Source organism: Sturnus vulgaris, chromosome 5 (assembly GCF_052056855.1).
Source record: "Sturnus vulgaris isolate bStuVul1 chromosome 5, bStuVul1.hap1, whole genome shotgun sequence".
Lineage (NCBI taxonomy): Eukaryota > Metazoa > Chordata > Aves > Passeriformes > Sturnidae > Sturnus > Sturnus vulgaris.
The window spans coordinates 28,634,770-28,658,284 of record NC_142247.1 but is presented as its reverse complement, the minus strand read 5'-3'; the positions used below and the strand labels follow the sequence as shown (position 1 = coordinate 28,658,284).

General features: G+C 51.1%; 2 protein-coding genes across 5 annotated transcripts; both read left to right on the top strand.

The window, feature by feature from the left end:
* Window positions 1–1,154: 1,154 nt before the first annotated feature.
* Window positions 1,155–5,555, top strand: SMIM45 (small integral membrane protein 45). Its single transcript, XM_088165243.1, has 3 exons — window positions 1,155–1,549; window positions 4,069–4,141; window positions 4,667–5,555. Exon 3 carries the CDS (start codon window positions 4,669–4,671, stop codon window positions 4,873–4,875), a length of 207 nt encoding a protein of 68 aa, XP_088021369.1. The 5' UTR covers window positions 1,155–1,549; window positions 4,069–4,141; window positions 4,667–4,668; the 3' UTR covers window positions 4,876–5,555.
* A 4,682-nt stretch (window positions 5,556–10,237) lies between these two features.
* SEPTIN3 (septin 3) lies at window positions 10,238–22,978 on the top strand. Of its 4 annotated transcripts, none has more exons than XM_088165236.1 (10): window positions 10,238–10,706; window positions 15,788–15,979; window positions 16,245–16,373; window positions 17,089–17,170; window positions 17,541–17,678; window positions 18,044–18,161; window positions 18,605–18,700; window positions 19,529–19,628; window positions 20,085–20,136; window positions 21,370–22,978. In XM_088165236.1, the coding sequence occupies exons 1-10, from the start codon at window positions 10,697–10,699 to the stop codon at window positions 21,503–21,505; spliced, it is 1,053 nt and encodes a 350-aa protein (XP_088021362.1). In that variant the 5' UTR covers window positions 10,238–10,696; the 3' UTR covers window positions 21,506–22,978. The 4 variants fall into 4 exon arrangements, with proteins under 4 accessions (XP_088021362.1, XP_014738056.1, XP_088021363.1 ...); XM_014882570.2 differs by having other exon boundaries at window positions 10,288–10,584; XM_088165237.1 differs by having other exon boundaries at window positions 10,444–10,584; window positions 19,532–19,628.
* The last annotated feature ends 537 nt before the right edge of the window (window positions 22,979–23,515 follow it).

Sequence of the window (23,515 nt, the reverse complement as noted above, 5' to 3'; positions counted from 1 at the left end):
TACATCAAGAAGAAGTGAGGTTCAGGAGGACGAAAAGAGGATGAAGAGGAAATCACAGAGCATACCAGTCAGCTCCCACAGCTCCCTCACAACCTTGTCTCTGCACTGGTGGATGAAACCCTAGCACAGACGAGGTGACAGACCCTTTGGAGCTGGCAAACACACATGGGCTCTGTCACCATCCACAGGTTGGTTGGAGAGAGGATGAACTATTTGTGCCTGAAACACAACCTACTGGGAAGTAAGACCTCAAATCTCACAGTCCTGGAGTATAGCAGACACAAATTCGGGCCATTTCAGTGGATACTATTAATCCTGAAAACCTTTACAATAACCCACTGTGGCACATCTGCAGGGCTGTAAGTGTCAAAAACTAAGTGTGTAGAAGCTGGACAGCACAGGCAGGAGAGCAGGCAGTTCTTGGGGCTAGAGCCAGTTTGATTGATTTTGCTAAAACTTTTTTGTGTTAAACAATTTCTGGATAATGGTGACATTTTTCCTTTGTAAAAAAAAAAAAAACAAAAAAACAACAACAACAAAAAAAAAAACCAACAAAAAAACCCCCAAACAACTCGATACTCCCCAAACTCCCCTCGATATGAAAAAAACAAACTAGTTTGCATGTTCCTATTTTTGTGCTGCTGAAAAGCTGAAAATGGTTTAATAAAACATCTCTTGTCAGCAGCAGCAATGACAGAACTAGGTATGGATTCAGGAAAAAGGTATTTCACTGAAAACAAGAATAGTACTTCAGACAGCATTGTTTTTTCTGTTTCCTGATGGAACGTTCTTTTGGTCAAAGCATTGATTGTTTTTAGTTTACATAAAAGCCCAGAAAGGAGTACTAACCCCCTTACTTCTTCCACCCCTCTCTCTCTCTGCCTCCAATCCACTGATGAAAACCACCAGCCCCCAGTCCCTGGGCTGCATACTCTGGTAAATCTGTGGAGCCTGAAATTCTGTTCATCTCCATCAGCTCGAGCTCACACACGTCTGTCCCAGGATTTCTCCTCCTCCGGGGCTGCAGCTGGGCTGCGGATGATGCAGGAGGAGGGAGAGCATCCCGCGGCCAGCTCCCCCGTGGCTCTGACCCGGGTACCATGTGCGGGTGAGCTGGGGAGGCTCGTTGCCATAGCGACCGCTGCTAAAATGCTCCCCCCTCGCCGCGCCGGGATGCAGTCGGTTGCAGACAGTCGTTCTTGCGGGGGAAGGCTGGCGTGGGGTGCCCCGGGGAGGCTGGAGCGGGGCTGACACTGCCGGGGAGGCGGTGGGGGAAGCCCCCGGGAGTCCCGGTGGGCAATGAGACCACGCTGCTGGCTGCCTGTCCTTCCCCCGCCCGCCGCGGCTGCTCCCACCATCCCTCCCTCCCTCCCTGCCTGCCGCCCGCCCATCCGCGCCTGTCGCCTCCCGCTGTCACCCAGGTCTCCCGGCGCGGGGTACCTTCTCCCTGGCACTGGCTGGCCGGGAAAGGAGCCTGACTCATCCCAGCTGGGACCCGGCAGATGCCAGAGGGAGCAGTCTCATCCCGTCGCCCGCACCGTAGAAGAAGGTAGGTGGCAGGTGGCAGGGCAGGTGGCGATGTTTGATGGGGATGCGGTGCATGGGAGCGAGGTCATGTCTGGGTCCCCATTCACCGGCAGCTCCGTGCCCCAAGCTGCAGCCTGCTCCAGGGTGGCCAAGTCTGGGGGAATCTCCTGCGGTCGAAGGGAGGCCACGGCTTGTAACGCTTCAACCCGGGTTGTGCTCCCAGCCACGCACAAGGGAGGGTTCTGTTCCCAAATTCTCCTGTGTCCGGGTATGCTGCTCCCAGCCTCCTCCAAGCAGTTTCTGCCCTGCCCCTTGCAACGTGCACCCTGGGGCTCCTGTCTCAAATGTACCCACGGCACCTCGGGGGCAGTGGAAGGTGGCATGGGTGATCCACGGGTGACACTGAAGGCAAGAGGCTGGAGTGAGGTGTAGCATGGGTTTAAAAGGGGTCAGATAGCTTATCTATATGAGACACACTTTTGGATGGAAGACCAAGGACTCTTTCGTGTCTTTGGGGGGACATGGATGTCCCACTGCAAAATGAGGTGCTGAAGATCAACTGGTCCAGCAAGGTTAAGGCACATTTAATATCTGCAGAACTGCTCCAGAAAGCTGACATCTTTAAATGAAACTCCTTCTTTTCAGTTTTTGCAGCCAGTATTTGCTCACCCGCGGGACAAAAGCAAGTTGCTTCTTCAGGCCAGCCCTGCAGAGGCAGGAGGGGGGCCCTGACACCTCACCCAGCACTCGGCTTGGCCATGATGAGGACCCTTCGTGGAGGGGGCGGGGACGGGTGAGCAGCGTGGGAACACAGCACAAGGATAGGGCTGCATAGCAAGTAGACTGAAGAATAGGTTGCTGGCGAGGAGCTAGGAAATGCTGGCTCTACTAGTGATGGAGGAAGGATGAATTGGGAAGTGCGTAGGGCTGCTTTTTATTGCAGCGCTTTTTTGGATGGCAGCTTTACTCACACATTTGGAAAGTGGATGATCAGGGAAGGGAATGAGGTTATTGGCTTTCCTCTCGTCAGCTCAGGATATCCAAGCTGAGCTCACCTTCACAGTGTCCCTAACCCTGCCCATTGCTGTTGCCAGCCAGGAGCAGATACCAGCTGCTGAGATACCTCTGAAAAAGGGGTTTGCAGCAGCTTGACCTCCCCAGGATGTCTGCAGCTGCAACTAGGGGGTGCAGGGGGTGCAAAGGAGCTACTTTTTCAGAGCATGTAGGAAAGCTGTGCTGTTGGGTTTCTGGCCCAGAGTTCAGACCCAACTCCTGTTGCAGAAGGAGTTTGTGCCTAGTTCCTTACATGGTCCCTTAAGATGTGTTAAGACAAGTCCCACAGTTCCTCATAACACCTCTGTGATGTTATTGCAAGTTATGGTGGGAGCTTTCTTCAGCAGTTGCTCACCTGAGGAAGGCACATGCAGCCATGAAGAGGCAGCAGCAGTGCCCAGATCAGATGCCAATAAGTGCCAATAAGTGGGAGGAAATCAGGCATTTTCTGCTGTTTCTTGCTTATGGTAATAAGAATTGCAGCTTGTTTCAGATCTTACCCTGTGACAAAAAACTTACTGTTACAGGCCCTCCTGGGATAAGAGGTGTCCAGAAGATAAATGCTGTTGGAAACATTGGAAACAACTGATGGCTGTGGTATTAAAAAACAAAAGAAAAAAGCCCAGCCCCTGGTGTGGAAAAGGCATCAACCTTATGGGCCAGGAGCAGGGAAGAGGATGGAAATGCTCAGAGTTCTCTCCAGCCTCCTCTTAACACGCCCTGTGAAAGGGATTTGGGGATATATGGTTATTGCAGAGGGAGTACTTGGGCGACGGTCAGATGTGACAGCTTTCATCTGTCTGGAAAAGCAGGAGTTTGATGTGGGTACAGGTCTCCCTTAACTCTGTTCCCACTGAAGTCAATGGGCATTTCATCACTCCCACTAAGGGGTGAGGGTCTGGAAAGCCCCCTTTCAGGACTGCATTTTTATGCCTGAGCCTGACATCACTGTGGTTTCCCAAGCGTGAGGGTCCCAGGTTTAATCCACAAAAGCCTTTAATAAACAGTATGTTCACAGTGCAAAACCCAGAAAATCTGATGCCCGGTGAAGTCGTAGCTGTGCTTTTTGTGGGAGATGCTTTTTGATCCCCTTTTCTGTCTCTGCATGATCCACACCTTGGCTGGCATTTTGGTAGAGAACAAGCAGACCTGAACAGGTTAGGCATCTTTGTGGGTTGCAATGTGTGTTGCTCTCTCCCTCCCAAAGGATGAGGATAAAGGATAGGCTCAAATGTGATGCCATTACAAATTTAAATGGCCCTAAGTTATGGTGCATGTCCTAAGCATGGCATCAGCAGGGCCATAATGGTGGGGAGAGATTGTGCCAGGGCACGAGCAGGTTATAGGGCTGGGATTCCATTTGTCCAGACCTCCAGAAATCTTCATCCCTGACATCTGGTCAAGGAGATGTTTGCTCCTTCCTGCTCTCCATTTTTAGCACTAGGCCAGCAGCAATCACACAGTGTGGTGTTGTTTTGTATTCCCCAGGGCAACGCTGCTCCAGACTCACCTTGCACCCAGCTGGCCAGGAGCTCTTGGCAAGGCAGATCGGCTGCTCCCGGTGAGTGTCCCCCACTGCACAGTGGCTGATGTGGTGGAGGGATCTCAGGTCTGCTCACAGACTGGTGCTGAATTAAGGACTGGTGCTGAGCCCTGGCAAAGCCGGGGTGCGGGAAGGGAGGGCTCAGTCCTGAGCCAGACCAGCTCAGACTGGGAATTCAAAGGGGTGATGGAATGTCAGGGGAAGCAGATTTTCCCTCAAGCAGGAGGTGAGAAGCAGCTGTATTTACGCACTGCCTACTTTTAATCACTGGCAACAGGGCCGGGGGCAAGCAAGCTCAACTCCCTCTGTGGGGAGGGAGCCAGACTGACACTCTGTGCAGGGGTCCCAGCAATGACCCCAGATGTATTGACCTCTCCCAGCAGATGAGGTGCCTTCATGTGCAACCAAGCATGAACCAGGTGCAGCAGGGCTGTGAGGAGGGACTGGGCACCGCTGATGAGGCAGATGTCTTGTGATCAGTCTTGGTGGGGGTGCGTTTTGGGTGTTCCCACTGCATGAGCTTTCTCTCTTTTTCTCTGGCAGCCATGCCCCACTTCTTGGATTGGTTTGTGCCCATGTATCTGATGATCTCCATTCTCATCCTGGTGGGCTTTGGAGCTTGCATTTACTACTTTGAACCAGGACTCCAGGAAGCCCATAAGTGGCGAACACAGAGGCCAATCATGGAGCGAGACCTTCGGAAGACACTGATGATTCGGGACAACCTGGCCTTTGGGGTGCCTGAGGTCTGACAAGCTGCCCATTGCAGCCAGAGGAATCTCTCCTGGGTAGGCACCAGACCACAAGCCTCACTAGGGATGGCAGTCCTGCCTTGGTACAAGTGCAGCAGCTCATCACTTTGCTCTGTGCTGATCTGCTGATCACACTCATCACTCACCATTCTGCCCCTTTGCTTCTTAGTCAAGATTTGTGTGGCTGAGGCTTCCCATGTGCTCACAGATCTTCAGCCAGCCAAGGACTTCTGTTCCTTCCCATGGCCAAGACAGATGAACCACTCAAATGAAATATCCCTTGTTAATCACTTGAGCTAGAGCTGCCTGGCATCTTGACCGATCTTCAGTAGGAAAGGTACCGGCTTTTGCAAAGGGATGCAGAACCTTGTACTCCTATTCCCTATGTTAAATCTAACACAGTGTAAGTCCAAGGGGTATTTTTGGGAAAATAAGTGGGGTTTCAATACAAATTGTTTCTTCAGCTGAGCTCTTCCCAGCACCCACTCTTGGTGCTAGGATGGTAAGCTTGCCGAAGCTCTATGCAGAGGGACCAAGGGCTCAGTGAGCCTCAGAGACTGAATGCCTTTATCCTTGCTAAATGCACACCCCTGCCGTGTCTGTTTGGGAGACGGTGAACATCCATCCATAAATCCATTTCAGATGCACCACATTCAAATTAAAGGTCTTTATTAAAGAGATTTGTTCAAGTCCTGTGTCAAGCTGAGAACGTTCTGCAGCTGCCCATGAAGGAGTGCTGCCAGACTTTCCTGATCTGCCTGGCCTTCTGCTCCTCTGTCTTGGAGGGAGATGGGGCAGACTGTGAAGCAACTTATATTTGTTTAGTTCCCTGCACTGCAGAGCCCTACAGCTTGGATAGGCTCTTCCTTAACTGTTTCCCAGTGAAAGCTGTGAAGCGTCCCTCAGCCCTTTTTTTCCCTACATGTCTCTGAGAAGGAACATTGAGCCTGCCATCTAAATGGGCCCACTGTATCACTTTTGCTTTCTGGACCCAAGCTGTATAATATGGGTCTGGCACAAAATCCCATGTATATAGACTTCCTGCACTGTCATGGGCATGACCAGATGCCAAAATGCTGTATGAAGTTGTGACACTGGGCTGAGAGGGATACCCCCATCCTCTCTCTCCCTGCCAGCCCAGTGCAATGCCCAGTGTGTATAACGAGGTTTGAGCGAGCAAGGAGCCTGTGGCAGGAGGCTGTGTCTCCTCTCCTCCCACCCAAACATTCACCATTTGCATGCATGTAGGTGGAATGGTGCTACCTGTAAGTGATCTAGACACAGAGGGATCCTGTGTGCCTTACTCCTGCATATTCCAGGTGTGTTAACTGGTGCCACCACTCTACATGCACATGTCTGTGCATCCTGTGCCATCACCTGGCTCAGCCAGTATATTGGCAAACCACATCTCCAGCACCCTTCCATTGTTATGGCTCTGTGCTCTAGTCCCCAATGGCTCCTTTCAGCAGCAGGGGTTCCTCAGGCCAGCTGTGAAAATCTGCCACTGCTCCTGGCTTGTGCAACTCAGCCTCACCTCTGAACCTGGGAGCAGGAAGTTCTCTCTTCCATTCCCAAAGAAAGGAGAGTTTTTTGGGCTGCTGTGAGTGATTTATGCAGGGAAACAGAGTGAGTGGGATTACTCCTGTGCCCAAAGTTTTGCTTGCCCTGGCAAGCAAAGACTCAAAGCACGGGTGCAGCCTGAAAGTTGGTAATTCTCTGGGGATGAAAGTTAATTTTTAGCTCTAAAGAATGGATCAGGACATCCTGCAAATATCCTATGTCTTTGTTGGACATTGCATCTACCAAACTGCAATTGCATTACCATTCTTTTCCACACCAAAACCAGGCACACACTGGCAGCAGCTTTTTGGCTCTGCTTCAGACAGAGGACAAGTCAAGAGTTCTTTCATTCAGCCAAGTAACAGATACCATGATGCAAGTACCCTGACTGGGGAGTCTCACTCAGCAGGGGAATGCAGTGACTGGGATTACTGCTGTGCCCAAAGTCATACTTGCCCTGTCAAGCAAAGACTCAAAGAGCAGGTGTAGTCTGAAACAGATACATTTTCGTGTCTTTGGGCTGTGAAAAGGAAATGATAAGGGGCTGGGTTGCATGGTCTGATGTGCCACCCTCAGCTGAATGGCTCACATTCCCTGTCCTCTGGCACATCACAGCCATATCTCCAAACACCAACTTGGAAACCCGCTTCCTCACCTTGACTCCCTGATAGATGGGATTGCCCTGTAAAGGAACACAGCTGAACTGTGGGGCAGCATAAAAACCTCCGCACTGGAGCTGAGGGGCTTGGAGCAGTCAGGAAGAAGCTAAACCATCCCTGTGGGAAAGGAAGCCTGCTCTCACAGGGGTCCCCTCTCCCTTCCTCTGCATGCTGTTGTGCCTGTTTTGACCTCCACTCTGCCCATGACTCAACGCAGAAACTGAACAAAAGAAGACAGCAACCAGGTGAAGTCTGGATTAGAAAGAAACTAATTGTTCATTTCCTCTGGCTTATGTTTTGTCCTGTTTAGTCCTGCTGTTTAATCAGCATCAAGCCAGGTATTTTCCATGGCTATGAAGGACTTTATTGTCAGTCGTGTCAACTGCTTCCCCAGTGGAAGCGTGTGACAAACTGCATGGTTGACGCTTTATTTTCCTGTTGTTCCCCCTGGGAGCTGCCTCCCTCTAGCTCTGGGCAGGCAGCAAAGAGCAGTCTGCAGTGAGGTTTCCTTTCCAACAGGGTAGGTCTCCATTGGTCTGGCTCCTGTGCCAGCTACACTGCCGGGCTATCTGGGAATAATTAAGCCAAGGCTGCCTGAAAACTGAGATTGTTTCTCCTCTGTGGGATCTGTGCAGCCAGAAAGACCTCAGGGGAGAAGTAAATAGTCACAGATACTGAATTAAACTACATAAGGAATCAGAGAAGATACTTATTGCTGGAAATACTACACAATATCAGTTGGGTTTTTTTCATGTTTTCTGTCTCTTTGCCCTTAAGGAAGCAGAGAACTTGCACTGTCCTGCTCTCTGCCTTCCACCAGCATTGGATGTGGGTCATTGGATGGTGATTCCTCTTCCACTTCCCTCAGCCCCAGTCACCTGAAATCATACAATCATTGTCCCTGCCACACTGTAGGTGCTATTGGTGCCTGTATCTCTTCTTTGCTCCCACTTGCCCAACAAACCATTCATATTCTCATCCTATCTCACCAAAATACCTTTCTCCTTTCCTCCTTGTTTGCTGTGCTGCCCTTCAAAGTCTCTTACAGTGAGGAAGATGTGGAGTGGCAAGCTGAATCCCTCTTGACCCTGAAAATGCTACAAAGCTGGCAAAATTAAGAAACAATCACAGTAATGATGATAATGAAGTAGCAAAAGAAAATCAGAATAAGGGAATGAAGCACCAACTTGGACAAACACCCAACAAGTGACCATTGAACTTGCGCAGTGGGATATAAATTGTTGCACTAGAGTATGCCATTTGAGAGGGAAAAAAGTAAGAGAGGAAGGAAAAACATTTCAAAAATTCAATTTTTTTTTTTTTTTTTAAATCACACCCAGTCCTTGGAAGCAGGCAGCACATGTGTGACCTGGCAGGTCTGCATCACTCCTCCAGCTCTTGCCATGGGACCAGGGCAGGGGGTCATGTGGAGCTGCCCATGCTGTGGGGCTGCTGGTGCCAGAGGTCAGGAAGGTGCTGGGCAGGAGCAGGAGTGGCCATGGCACCCAGCGTGGGAGCGAGCCATGCAGGCCACAAGGGCCCCATTGTCCCAGCTGGAGGCGGGCTAGCTGGACAGGGCTGGAGGTGGGGGCTCAAGCATGTGAATGGGAGCAGCCCCAGGGAGCTCTGCACCCCGAGACACCACAGCCCTGACAGCAGGGACCCTGGCCCTCCAGCCCCTGCCCTCGCACTTCTGCTTCCAGCCCACTGCCGATCCCCATGGAGGAGGACATCGCCCTTCATCGCAGCTGCCTGTCCGCCCCAGGGAGCCCCAGCCGCACCCCGGGCCCCCCACGGCGGCGGGACAGCCCCCTCGGTGTCGCTGCCCCCACGAAGCGGAGCTGCCTCTCGGTCACGCTGCGCCGGGCGGGGGGGGGGCTCCCCTGGGAGCGGCTGCGGGGCCCGGCCCCCGTCACCCCAATCCCTCCTCGGCCCCGGCCCGTGGTGGCCGAGGGGCCCCAGCAACGCTGCAGCTCTGACGGGGCCCAGGCCATCCTGGTGGCGAAGATGGGGGTGTCCTGTGCCCCACCACGCTCCGGTGGGTTTCCGCGAACGGGATGGGCTGGGTAGAGGGAGGGATGCACCAAGGGGGTCCCTCGGCAATGACATGGAGTCCAGCATGGGGCAGGACCCTTCAGGAGAAGCAGGGTGATGAGAGGGAGGATGGGGACTTCCTCCCCTTGGAGTGATTGCCTCTTGACCCATACCAGGGTGGGCACCAGCTGTTGGGAGGACAGCCTGCATGAGCCTGGCACCCAGTACGGAGATGGGCAACGGTGGTCACCATGTCAGGAGATTTTCTGGGTGCTAGAATGCCTGTCTGTCTATCTGTCGGAAACCAGCCTGTCCACTGCTCAGCCTAGCCCGGGGTAACTGCTCACAATTATTTCTAAATGTTCCTGTAATCTGCAGCGGGTGCCAGAGCACTGCAAAAAGAGGATCCTCAAACAATTGCCAAGTCTGCCGGGCACCCCACAACCTGACCCCCACCCAGGGAGTTTGCCTTGTGGTGGAAGAACACATGGTGCTCCTGTCATCCCACTAACTGGAGGCTCAGAGCATTCCCAAATGTTGGTGTCCCAGTACAGCATGACAGGGACACAGTGCCTGTTGGGGCCAGGACTCACAAATGTAGGAGGAGGAAATGCAAAGCAGGGAAAGGGCATCCCCATCCAAAGATGCAAGCGGCCAGAGGCATCCACAAGGCAAAGGCACAGACACATCCACAGGGCACACGGAGGTGCTTTCCAGAGCACATGAGGACGTGACCTGTGTACCCCAACATGGTCCAAGTGGGAGGACCTGTCCCTGCTCGCCACACGCAGGCACACACATGCACATGCACACGCGTTTATACACACCATGCACGCAGAGGGGACAGTGCTGTCTCTGCCTCTGCGCCTTGGGCTGACAGCCAGGAATCATGATGCTGGAGAAGAAAAGGTTTCTCACACCTCCACAGGCAAAGCTGAAGGGCAAATCGCTTTTGATGAACCAAAACATTCCAAATTTCCTCCTTTTGGGAAAGCAGAAGGAGATTTTGCAATCTCCTGATCTCACAAAATACCTAGGGGCAAAGAGCACCCTTTCTCAGCCCCGCCGGAACTAAGCTGTGAAGGGTTAAATATGTCCCTCCTTAAACAAGCACAGATGCTGAAAAGGCTGAGGAATTGGGAGGGAAAAGGGCAAGAAAAGGCCTGTGGGGTGTGGGTGTGCAGTGGGGGCCCCTCGGCATCGGCCCCTCCAGCCCCGAGGCCATGCCCTCCCCGCAAGTCATGGAGGCTGGCGGGGACCTGGGATGGAGCCGGGGACCTGGGATGGAGCCGGGGGAGGGTGCGCGGGGGGAGATTTTGCGGAGATGTTTAATATTCAGGTCACATGACGATGGCAGCAGGAGCAGCACCAGCATCCCCGCTCTACTGAAATAGCCACTGGAGAAGGAAGGGAAGGAGAGAGGGGGGAGAAGAGGACACAGGGAAGAAAGACAAAGGTAAAAGCAAGTGGAGCCTTGTAGCCCACCGTGCTGCTTCATCAGCGTCAGGCTAGGAAAGTGGGGGGAGACCCACCCCCTTGGGAGAGGATTCGGAGACAAAGGAAGCTTCATGTTCAAAGGTAGGATGCTCCGGGCTTGGCAGGGCTGGGCAACGCCAGAGGGACACCGCTGGGGCTTTTTGCGCAGGCATCCTCCGCCGTGCCCCCGCGCTGCCCAGCTCTGGGCATGGGGGAGGGATAACCCCGGAGGGCAGTGGGGGAAATCGGTCCTGGGTTTGTCTTTCCTCTGTTTTCTTCCTTTTGGTGGCAGCAGTCTTGTATGAAGAAGGAGCAGGGCTGGTTGTGGTGCTGATGGGGAGTAGCTAGTGCCAGGCACTGCTTTGAAAGGAAGAGATAATCCAGCTGGGGAGTGCCCACAAACTCCTCGGCACCTGGCTTGTCCTTTGCCAGTGACAGGCAGTGGGGATGTCCTGTGCGTCTCCCTGGGCATCTGCACGGGAGCCAGCAGGCATGCGGGCAGGGACACAGGCAGCTGTGGTGGTGTGGGTACCCTGATGCTGATGCTCAGCATCCGTTCGCCTTGTGATACAGCTGTGCCACCCAAGGGGTGGGCTGGGACATGGGACAAGGATTGTACAGCTAGAGAGCAGCACCAAGGGCATGGCCGGGACTGTAGTGGCTGGGCTGGGGATGCGCCCAGCTCCTTCACCTCCTGCTTCTGCATCTCCGGAGAGGCTTCGGCACACGCTGCCCTAGATTTCACTGCAGCCAAACTCTTGCCCAAGCCCTTTGCAGAGTGCTGAGGGGAAGAAAGGTTGCTGTTGGGAAGGCTGCAGCAGCCCAGAGGATTGGGATGATCTTAAAGCTAGGCAAAAAGAGCTGGTAAGAAGAATGGTTCAGTTCTGTACTCTGAGGTCAGGCAGTATGTCCGGCAGGGCTCAGCCATTGCCCTGTACGCTGAAAGAAATGCCCTGGGGTCATCATGGGAACGGAGGAACGAAAGGTATTTTTTCAATGGAGAGATGCTCGGTCTAGCACCTCTGCAGATCCGAAGCAAGGAGCAGGTCCTCATGCCCGCGAGCTCCAGGAAGGCTGTACTACTGAAGCAGCTGCTTGCTTTCTTTCCTAGGAACCTGGCATCACCCTTTGAGGGTCTGCTTCTGCCAGCCACCTTCAGGTTTTGAACCCATCCCTCCTCCCTGTTCCACGTCTGCAGGGAGTGGGACTGTGGGTCCAGGACTGCATGGGTGGAAGGGGCTGGAGTGAGATGCATGTGAGGTCACTGCCTCCAGCTACAGAGGGACAATCTTGTGCTACACTGGAGGAGCACAGCAGTGAGGCCATCCATGTGTTATGTGGGGGTTAAATAGCTTTCCTTGCTGGAAGCTGGCTTGTGGTGAGCACTGTTTGCAGCTCTCCCTCCCTCTTGCCAGACAAAGGATGAGAAAGCAGGGGGAGGGGATTTGACTGTATCTGGGTTATCGGGACATAGTAGATGTTAGTCCCCACTACCTGAGCCCCTAAGGGACCTGCAGGGCTGCCTCTGTCCCCACATAGCTCCTGTGAACGTCAGAGCATGAAGGGTGAGCTGCAGTAGTGGTGTCTGCTGCTGGCCACATATGCTGGCCTTCCAGGAAGAGGTTCTGGGGTGGGTCAATGGATGTCAGAAGCAGGAAATAGCTGGGATCATGGGGACCTCACTGGGTACTCATTCTGGTTCTGCCTGTTCCTGCCTCAAAAGCTGCATCTTTCCTTGGTCCAGTCACATGGAGCATCTCCTATGAGCCAGATATTATTCCCTGACAGCCCAGGCCAGCCGAAGGCCACCTCCTACTGGATTTGGTGGGGGTGTGGAGGGAGTGTATCACCAGCTATGGCCCTTTTAAATGAGCTTTTCTTAGCACACGGAACAGAGGGAAAAGGAGGGCCTTGCAAACAGCAGATGTAAGTGGTTAACCTTGGCTATCCCTCTATTCATTATCAGCTGTACTGGCAGAAGTGCCCTCTCACCCATTCATTACCAGGGACAGCTTCGAGGGCTATGGGATGTGCCCAGGACACACAATGCCACCCCTTGACCAGCCACTCAGTGTGCTCCAGAGGCTTCCTAGCAGCATTAGCTTTAATGCACATAAAACAGAACCACTCCCAGGGGAGCAGGCAGGCATGTTTCATGTCTCAGGCTGCCTTGTACAGCTCTGGTCTTGGTTTTGCACACCCTGACCTCCCCAGCAGTCTGTTCCTCAGCTGGCTCCTTGAATTGATCTGTGGGAGGCAAAAGGTGAAAAGTCATGTGCAGAAAGATGAGCCCTGGGAAAATTTCTGCAAAATGGGGCTTCCCTGCCTGAGGCTGTATGGGAAGGAACCCCACACAGAGGAAGGTAAGTGGCTTACCCTGACGCCTTGAATGTTCTGACATAAAATCCAGGCAATATATTTAAGGAGACTTCTGGACATCTTTTCTCCTGGTCTCAGGGTTTTCTATAGCTGCCCAAGAACCTGAGTCTGAAATATCTGCCCTAGTCACTGCAAGCTCCTGGCTCCAACAGTGACGCTTGCAAAGAAATGGTCTTGTATTATGATGCCCACAGCAGTTAGCAACATCTGCTGGCTCTGGGCAAGGCTTTCCTTGGTGAGACTGAGGGATGAGTTACAAACCTCTTAGTGAGACTTGAGCCTGACAACAAATGCCCTCCTTCCTCCTCCCTTTGTAAGAACAAGGGTTGAAGGAATAAAGGAGAGGGCGACAGATTCCCTGAGGACAAGCTACCACCCTGGCAGTGAAAGTGTCACAGCCCACGTGGCCCATGTCCTGCACCCATCCCATGCAGGTGCTCAGCTGGGCTCTCTTCCCATCTTGACCTGCTCCCTTCCACCTGTGGGGTTTATTTGCCCCCAATTACTCCAGTAACCAAGTGCCTCACTGGGGCCACAACCCCCATCCCTATTTCCCTCATTGTTCCATTTCTCTCTCTCTTCTCCCACTCTTGTGGCCAGCTAGGACCCCAGCAGGGCTGTGTGGGGTGTATATGGAGAACACTGCAGCAGCATGAGGGACACAGCACAGCCACATAACCATGATACAGGTGACATGGGCAGCCTGGGAGAGGACAAGTGAAGGGTAGGGTGCAGGAGAACTGGCTGGCCTGGCCCCCTGTGCTGTACTAGAGAGATGGGCTTTCCTGGCTGACATCAGCTTTGATAAAGCTGAAAAAAGACGACAGGAGCCTCAGGGGATGCTTCGTCAGCAGGAAAGGCACATACTAGTTATGATGGGTGTAAGAGAGGATTGCAGCTGAGAAGCACTTGGCTTGGCAGGCTGCCTTCTCCAGCAGCTGCCCAGCAGCATGAGGTGCTCCAAATTGCCAGTCTGACTCAAGCCAATGGTTCATCTCGTGCTCTGGTTCCCCCAGGGTGCTGCTCGCTGCTTCAGGAGAGGGTGATGATAGTCCAGGGTGCCCTCACTCAGTGGGGAGAAGCAGGGGGGGGATCGTCCTCCCTCCTGTGGACAAGTGGAACAGAGGTGGCACAAGAGCCTTCAGATGTTACCCACAGTGCTGTACATGAGTGGCTGTGCTACCATCATCTCACACAGAGAAGAGCTCCTTCTCCCAGTTTAATATAAAAGACTTCCCAAGCAATGAAAAGGAGCTGGGTGGAGGCACCCTTCTCTCTGACAAAGGTGGTCCTTCCACAAGGTCTTTCCGTAGCACATGAGAGTGGGGTATTACAGCTTATAAAAAATGTAAAATGTTCACTGTGAAGAGCAGCCCTTGTGTCTGCACCGGAGCTTTGATGTGGTAGTGCCAGGCAGGGTCCCCATTCAGCCATGGAGCCTCCTGCAGCCTAACCCTGACCTTGAACAAAATCTCTCTGACCTCTTCTCAGTCTATCTCTGCCTGGCTTGACTAAGCTGTCACAGGGACTGCGGATTGGTGCCATCAGTGTCCTCAGCCCAGTGATTTCTGAGTCATTTTCCCTTCGAAGAGGGGCATGTGTCACCACCAAATGGCAGTCGTTTGCCTGACTGCTCATGTCCTTTCCTCCTGCCAGTGGATTCTGATAAGTGGAGAGAAAATTCTGCCAAAATGATGGAAAGGGATAATTTAGTGTGAGATACTTGAACTGAAGTGGCATCCAGAACAAATGAAGTACTTACCAAGCAAAAACATTCTGTCTCTGTCCTGGGGAAGAAACCCTCTAATGAGACAAAGCATGGGGGAGTCAAGTAATTAAAGTGGGAGAAACTCTAGTTTGCAGCTGGCTTGTATATGAAAGGTATTTGATTCCTATCCCCTTCATCTTCCTTTCCAGATTCATCCCTCACACCTCCCTTCCCCACCAATTAGAGCTTTTCTTCCATACCCCGTCCTCTCCCAACCTCCGAATCCTCCCAGCGGGTGGGAGCTACTCACTAATGAGATGGAGATAAATGGGTGAGGCCTGCCCCTAGCTATGTGTGCCATCACCCAAAAAAGGGTCAGGGAGGCTGGAAAGCCCTTGGGGTTTTTTTTTCTTTCCCGATTGTTTTACATGGAAGAGTGAGGAAGCCGAAATGAGGAGGGAAAGATGCAGATAATTAATTTTCCGGTCATGATAATTAGTTTTTTGAGTATGACAAAAACCATTGCTCTACGGGTGGGAGGCAAGCACAGAGATTATAGCTATGCTTTCACTTCCACCATTGTCTTCCTCTGAGGACCACAGCCAGTAATGCAGCCACCCCTGGCAAGGGCCAAGCTTGCAAGTCCTCATGGCACATCCCAAACTCTGTTTCAATGCCAGGAGACACACAATTTTTTAAAGTCTGTTCCATCTCAAATTTTATGGTGAATTTGGAGGGGCAAAACACTGGTATCCTGCTGAGAACCTGGAGACAAAAATAAGGAGACACACCTGGAGCTTTGGGCCCAGCCAGCCTCCCTGCCCTTGTTCCTGCTGTTCAGAGGTAGCCATTAATACACTGCATTCTCAATAAACCTCACTTCACCTCCTCATCTGGTGAGTACATAGAAGAGTGTGCTGGAGACTCAAGTAGATGTTCCTCCATAATGAACCTTACCACTAAAATCTTGACATTCAGTTATCCTCAATAGCCCTTGAAAAGGCTGCTTAAAACTGCCCTCAGCCCCTGTGCCAGGTCAGCAAGGAGGCTGTTGTTACACCTCAACAATGATTTTTCAATCTTTGTTCCCATGCAGGACCGGTGGAGAGCAAAAACGAAGCAGCCATGTCTGAGCTGGTCCCAGAGCCCCGACAAAAACCAGTTGTACCAATGAAACCCATGGGCATCAACGCCAGCCTGCTGGGCTACATTGGTATTGACACCATAATTGAGCAGATGCGCAAGAAAACCATGAAGACGGGTTTTGACTTCAACATCATGGTTGTAGGTAGGCAGAGACCAGCTGAGGAACTGGGAACCATGGCCAGGGACTGTCCCTTGAGGCCAGGTGGGAGAGTGAGCCCTGTGGGGAGGGCATGAGGGAGTAGACAGAAGTTGCTCTGAGGGAATATAGAGCCTGCACAAGGCAAGGAGACACCTCCAGCACCTTCCCAGACTGGCTGGGAAGGCTGCCAGCCTGGCTCTGTTTCCTGGGCCTGATGTCATCACTAGGCTGTGGCAAATGTCACAAGCTTCCTCTCTGCAATCCTCAGGTCAGAGCGGACTGGGAAAGTCAACCTTGGTAAATACCCTCTTCAAATCCCAGGTGAGCCGCAAATCTTCAGGCTGGAACCGAGAGGAGAAGATCCCCAAGACAGTGGAGATCAAAGCCATTGGGCATGGTAAGAGCCAGGCAATGGGGTGGGAGCAATACTGATGCCTCAGCATAGTCTTGCAGAAGATCCCAGCAGTCTAGGCAAATAGTTCTTTGATATTAGGCAGCCCTTTCTCCATAGGAAGCTAAAGGACAGTTTTAGATGGCCTCAGAGACAGAGCAGGCTTTTCTTAAACTGGAATGCCACAGCCAAAAGTGAGGGGTAGAAAAATAGTTAGAGATTTCATTGCCTAAGACATTAGTCTGCAGTTGTGGATTAAGCCTTGCTGTAAGTCATTTTCACCTGCAGTTACATTTAATAAGCTATACAAGTTGCCTTGCTGGGTCCCATCCCAAGCCTGGTAGTGCACACCTTCTCACAAAGCTTCAGCACAACTCATACAGTGGTGCAGGGTAATGAGCATCATCTCAGATTCAGGATGATAGGTTAGAAGGGAGAAGTTGTGTTGAGGTAGGTACTACCTTTGGGACACAGACTGAGCACAAATCCATTTTCCTGTGGCAGAATGGTGTAAGGTGGCTTTTGTGTAGATATTACCAAAATTTGGGGTCATGCAAATGAGGGTCATAACTGTTGAGGCATTACACAGCCTGGTCTGGTCATGCTTGCTGGGCAGGGATGAGGGCAGAGCTCTCCTGCTCCCTTGTGGGACACAGAGACATGTTTCATGATGGAGCAGGTCCCCAGGGAGGAGTATGATTGTTTGCAATTTCTCCTCCAGTCATTGAAGAAGGTGGTGTCAAAATGAAGCTGACAGTGATTGACACACCAGGATTTGGGGACCAGATCAACAATGAGAACTGGTGAGTTTTACAAGCTCAAGGCCTTGTGTCCCAGAAAGGGTTGAAGTTAAGATGGTATATGAGTGACTGTCATCTCCTTGGCCCTTAAAAGCATCTGGGATCCTATTGCACCTGGGGGCCTGATAATGGAGCTGTGGGACTGTGAAACCATGGGTCTGTGTGTCTGATTGGGGGTATGCATATATTACATGGTGAGTGCTTATTTCTGTGCCCAGTTACAGAAACTCTTAATCATCTGTGCTGATGGCGAGATGCTTGAGGTGGATTTTTTTTTATGCCTGAAACTGCTTTGTCAGAGCTGGGAACACTGTAGGCAGGAACACGGGGAGACTTGTACCTGTCTATTCATATCTCTCTCCCACTTTAACAGCTGGGAGCCTATTGAGAAATACATCAATGAGCAATATGAAAAGTTTTTGAAAGAGGAAGTGAATATTGCAAGGAAGAAACGAATTCCAGACACACGTGTGCACTGCTGCCTCTACTTCATCTCCCCTACAGGCCACTCGTATGTACACAGTTTTTTTTCCTTCCTCCAGCCCTTGGTACCTCTGTGCCAGATACATACCCTACACTGCTGCACCTCAGACATGGATCCAGGGATCCTGCCAGCAGGGCTGGCCACTGTTTAGCTTAACTTTGGATGCTGTGGGGCTTGAAGGGGTCTAAGATTACAAGAGTGGGAGAAATGCCGCTGTGTTTTTTGGGAGAGGGCAGAATGGATGGGAAGAAGGAGATGAGAACATGGTGGCAGCAAGCAGGATATGTGCAAGGGAGGGTTCACTAGTGCCCTTATGCTTGGACAGTCATTAGGAGGAAGAGCAACGAGGGTAAAAAGTGACCCCTTCCATCTTGTTCCTTCTTGGGCTGCAGCTTGCGGCCTTTGGACCTGGAGTTCATGAAACATCTCAGCAAGGTAGTGAACATCATCCCAGTTATTGCTAAGGCTGACACCATGACCTTGGAGGAGAAGACCGAATTCAAACAAAGAGTGAGTATCTCCTCTTCTGGATGGGACCTTTCCTTGCCCTGGCTTGGAGGCAGGAGAAATGAGTGGTATCCTTCTTCCTGGGATTGCAGTGCAGTCCCCAGGGTGTGCACAGAATGTAATGCAGTGTTGGTAGGTAAGTCCTAAAGATGCAGCTGTTTATATCTCTGAGGGCATCTGTTAGAGAAGGAAGAAATGTGTGTATCCCTGTGACATCCTGTGATATGTTCTGTCATGGGAACTGAAGAGCCAGACAAGTAACTGAGGTTGGGAAGAAGGACTCATCATTGCTGCCCTGTGTCCTCACTTTGGCGTGCACCTCCTCGGGACAACCCCTCCAGCTTCTGTCCACTGGAAGGATGTCCCAGATATGTTTGCCTGGCCTTGCCAACTGCCTTCCCTTCAGGTTTGTGCTGCTTTGTGCTTCAGAATGTCTCTCTGCTTAGGTGCGCAAGGAACTAGAAGTAAATGGGATCGAGTTTTATCCCCAGAAAGAATTTGATGAGGACTTGGAGGATAAAACAGAGAACGACAAAATCAGGGTAGGAAACATTTTATTGTGGGAGGGGGCGGGGGGATGAGGAGGGCACCACATTTTGTTCTGCACTTCAGCATCATTGCCCTCATACATCAGAAATAAACTGCTTTTTAATCTCCATTCCTGTGGTAATTGCAGTCTCCTTCCAGGGATATCTATAAAGCAGAGTAAACCTATGAACATCTGCACAACCCTATGGATCACAGAGTCTCCTGAATTCTGTGCTCTGGAAACAGATAGTTTCTGTGTGTGTGTGGAGATATCTGGGTCCCCAGTAGCCTCATCTACTGTCCTACTTCCCAGGAAAGCTGCACCCTTACTCCATTTCTGGCTTTCCTCAGTACAATTTCAGCGACTAAACTTGATGAATGTTCATGTGGCTTATGGGGAAGGATTATTTGAGTCCTGACTTTCTATTGTGAAGAACTACAAATGTGGCAAGAAATATTCACCTCAAACTATCCATATGAGCAGCTCTGGGCTGACAGACCCTCTGTTGGTTATGCTAAGGTACTTCTTCTCTGGTCATCCCCCTCCTCAGAAATGCTGGAGATAGGTGCAGAAAAGCTCTGCCCCAGCTCTGGAGCCCTTGGCACTGCTGCAAGCTACTCACTAAGCTTGTTGTGGTACAAGGACACCCGGAAAGCAAAAGTCCAGAATTCTAGGGATAGTACTGAGGAGTGAAAAGGACAGCCAGTGAAGTTTTGCTCTGGAGAATCTCTTCTCTCAGAGAAGGCCTTGTGTTTGTTGAGCTGAACGGGTGGATGGGGAGCCATGGTGGTGCTGGTCTCTGGAATAGGTTCAATGGATCTTTCCACGTGTCTCTCCCCAGCAGGAAAGCATGCCCTTTGCAGTAGTGGGCAGTGACAAGGAGTACCAAGTGAATGGCAAAAGAGTCCTGGGCAGGAAAACACCTTGGGGAATCATTGAAGGTAAAAACCCTCTTGCTTATGGGAGCTGAACATGTTGTCTGCAGATCACAGTAATAGACAAGGGTCCAGATAGCATGTCCTGTGGCTACCTTCCCATCCCATTCGTGACAAACTGCTTGAAACCAAGCAAAAGGAGAATTCTCAAATAGCTGTGCCAGGAGAGAACTGCTATGGTCAATATGGTGCCACTATCACCACCTGGCAGAAGCTGGAGCCACTCTGAACACCATGGTGTGTGAAGCTAAGCTCCTGAGGCTGCCCTGGTTTTCAAATGAAAATTCATCATCTCTTATTGTGTCTCCTCAATGCTTGACAGCATGGCATTCAGACAACTGTCTGTCCTTTCTGAAGTATGCAAGCTCTACCCACTTGGAACCTGCCCCCATGGTAATGCTCTATAACCACAAAGGGACTGTTGAAAAAATCAAATGTAACAAGTGCTTGCTTTCTTTTCAGTGGAAAACCTCAATCACTGTGAATTTGCCCTACTTCGAGATTTTGTCATCAGGTAAGGTCATGGTCATGCACCAATTTGCTCTTGATGAGTTGGGAGTCTTCCTGAGATCCACTCAGAATGAAAGAGCCCCTACTAAAAGGGAAATAAAGTAAATTTCAGGCAGTGAAAGCTTATGTGGTGTAGGGTTGGATTGAGTTAAGGGGTAGATACTCCAGTGCCTCTCCTAGTGACATGACCACTATGTCAGGTAGGTGCTAGTTTTCGTGGATGAGCTTGATGCCTGGAGAAAAGCAGGATAGTACCACCCCTCTCAAGGTTGCAAAAACTCCCATTAAGGAAGTTTAAAAAAAATCCCTTTACGTTTGCAAAATCTTTTATTTGCTGCTGACAACAGGCTAGTAATAAAGAGGTCACTAGCACATCCTAGATTGTGTTTCCTTCCAAGTTGAAGGACGTGCTGGAATATATGAGCTGGAAGTGAAAAGCTTCATATTTCATAGCTTTCATTGTCCTATCTTATTTCTACTCTGTTTCATGAAGTTGCCTTGGCACAAATTCTGCAGGAGAGCTGTAGATCCAGGGTCAGGTCTCTTCTCTATAAAAACAACACAAAAAATAAGAAAATAATAGAAACACAGTTCAAAGCCAAATCCCTGTGGCTCATTCCAATTGCGGGTATGGTGCTATTGAGACATTTGGCCATGTACAAGGCTTTGACATCACCCTACTTAACTCTTTGTTCTGTAATACCTTCTGCAGCAGAGGTGTTTTCCGAAATCTTTCAGTAAAAACATCCTAGCCAAATGATCATCACAAAGCCTCTAACAATCCAAACCCCCAGGCCGTCTGTGGAGGTTCTGGATGATGCTCACAGCAGTGTTCTGCAGCTCATGATCTGCAATAAACCTGGTACATCTCCTGATGCTTCCTTGTCTCACCACTGCTTCAGATAAGCCCTAGTCTGCTCTGACACACCAGGATGGCCAGTGGCTGTGCCTGTGGCACAGGTGTGAGAAGGGCACTGGCAAGAACAGCCAGGAACTTCAGCCCATGTCCTGCATCCTGCCTATGTGTTCTCAAATGCTGACACTCCAGCTCTCAGTTGTGTATGATAGCATCCATGCTATCCATGCAGAAAGAGGGGTAAAATAATTAGCTAAACTGAGTGACTGAAAAAATCTTCCATTTATTTTGGGGAATAAAATTATCATCAGAAGAATAATACTTATTGTGCTGATATTGGCTGTCGTATGCTCGTTTCCCAAACTACTTTGTCCCCTGCAGGACCCACCTTCAGGACCTAAAAGAAGTGACCCACAACATCCACTATGAGACCTACAGAGCCAAACGGCTGAATGACAACGGAGGGCTGCCCCCCATGACTGTGGAGACAGAGGAAAACCACGAAAGTAACCTGTGAAAGACCCTCCCCCTCCCTGGTCACCTGGTGACTCTGGATAGACAACCCACCCCTGCTACCCTTGACTCAACCATGGGCCTGTCTCTGAAGCATGTGGCACATCCTCCGTGGGAGTGAGAGGATGCAAGTGTGAGTGTGTGCGGGCGTGCATGTGCTTCCCTGTGTGCCGGAGAGGGACAAGGGCATCTCCCCCACCCTTCCCAGAGTGTCCCCATCCTTGGTTTGTTTTTTGCACAGTGGACTGTCCGTCAGCTTCCTTTCTCTTGTTTCTGTATCTCAGCTGTGTATCTTGCCTGGGGGAAATAGTGTTGGGGGGGAAGGATTTCGAGGGGCATGGACTTTGGAGGGGGTAGGTGTGGGGCATGCTTTGGTCCTGTTTTTATCACTTGAAGACATGGCAAGGAGAGAATCGGGGAGAGATGATGGAGTTGATGCATGCACGTTTCAAGAAATGTCAGCAGAGATTTCTCTTGGATCTTCCATGGGTGTAAAGACAGCTAGTTGGTCTGAGGGCATGGTGGCCTGGCATTTTATCCCCTTTTCTTGCTGTGGCTTCCCAAGGGGAAATGGCAGCTTGGAACAGGGTAAATGAGAGAAGACAGGCATGTTTTGTGGTTCAGAGCAAGTGACTGGTGGGAGGAGACAGAATTAGGTCTTGGCCTGTAACATCTGTTTGAGAAGCATCAAAGTATTTGGGGAAAATGGATGTATTTTCCAAAAGAAGCAAAACTCAGAGGAAAAGAATGTGTTCCTGCTGCAGAGGGTGCATTTGTCCAGCACTAAGGTCAAAAGCCATGCTTGTGTCACAGGCATTTGACTCTGTGCAGATCAAACCAATCTGTGCTAGGGTCACCCGTGCCCCTGCTGCAATCCTCCATTGCAGTGGTCTCTCTCCACCAGCACTGAGCAGGTCCTGGCTAAACCCTTCCCCACAACATGGCCCCTCTGCTGTGGGTGCACAGGGAAAACAATGCACAGGGAGTCCCTGCTAGGACCACCCCCAGGGACAGTTCCACTTGGCATAGCACCTTGAGGATCTTGGAGGAGTGCAAACAGCCATGGATTAAGAAGCACTGGGCCAGGGTGGGGACACAAGAGATACCTCTTCTTCATTCTCCTCATTGAAATGGCTGCATTTGCTACAGCAGCAGTGCTGTTCCTCTGCTCTCTTACTGTCCCATATCCTCCTGTGCTTTTGTCCTCATTCCCTTTTAGCCTTCCACAGCTTTCTTCTTTCCTTTCCCTGTTTCACTTTCTCTGTTCTTTACCTTTTTAGTCTTTCCTTCATTTCTCCAAGTACTTGAATATTCCTCTTCTTCAGGCTGTTTCCTTCCTCTCTCAAGCTCTCACAACTTCTTAACAATGTGCTTTTGTGTCCTGTTGAGAAGCTGTTGTTTTACCTTTCCCTGGAGGGGATGGGGAGGGAAGGCAAAGACCTGTGAGCAGAAAAAGGCACAGCTTTACTGAAGACTACATGCTTGTGTCTAGCTGGTATGTCAGCTGTTTCCTGGGTGTCCCTGGGCGAGGTCAAAAGTGCCAGGGCTGTCTGGGCAGAAGGAAGGAGGGGAGAAGACCAGAAATGTTCTGTGGTTGGCAGTGTCTGCCTGTCTTTGCATATCACATGCCCGGGCAGGGGCTGTCCCTCCAGGAGTGCTGCCAGCCACACTTTAAATGCACATGTGGAATGCCAGCCTGGAAAGGCTGGCACTGGAGGGAGGAAGAAGAAAACAGCAAATGAGCAGCAGAGGAGGACTCAAGTCAAATCTGATGTTCATTGACAGAGCTGTATGGGGGCCAGGGCTGGGAATAGGGTTGTCCAAGCCTTAGCGAAACTGTCACTGCAAAGCAAAGGAAGGTTCTCTTCACTCTCACTCCCACCTGTCCACACAAATCAGCCATTGTCAGCACCACTAGGATGTGAGGGCTGTACCAGCACTTCCTAGTCCTTTCATTGCCCACATTCACAGCTCCTGGTGTTCCAGTATGCAGTATGTGCATATAGCCGTCCAC

Excerpts from the sequence above, each read along its gene's own strand:
- SMIM45 (XM_088165243.1), top strand. The coding sequence starts at position 4,669 with ATGCCCCACTTCTTGGATTGGTTTGTGCCCATGTATCTGATGATCTCC.
- SEPTIN3 (XM_088165236.1), top strand. Across the intron at positions 17,171-17,540 it reads CAGATCAACAATGAGAACTG|CTGGGAGCCTATTGAGAAAT; the intron begins GTGAGTTTTACA and ends CCACTTTAACAG. Across the intron at positions 18,162-18,604 it reads AGACCGAATTCAAACAAAGA|GTGCGCAAGGAACTAGAAGT; the intron begins GTGAGTATCTCC and ends CTCTCTGCTTAG.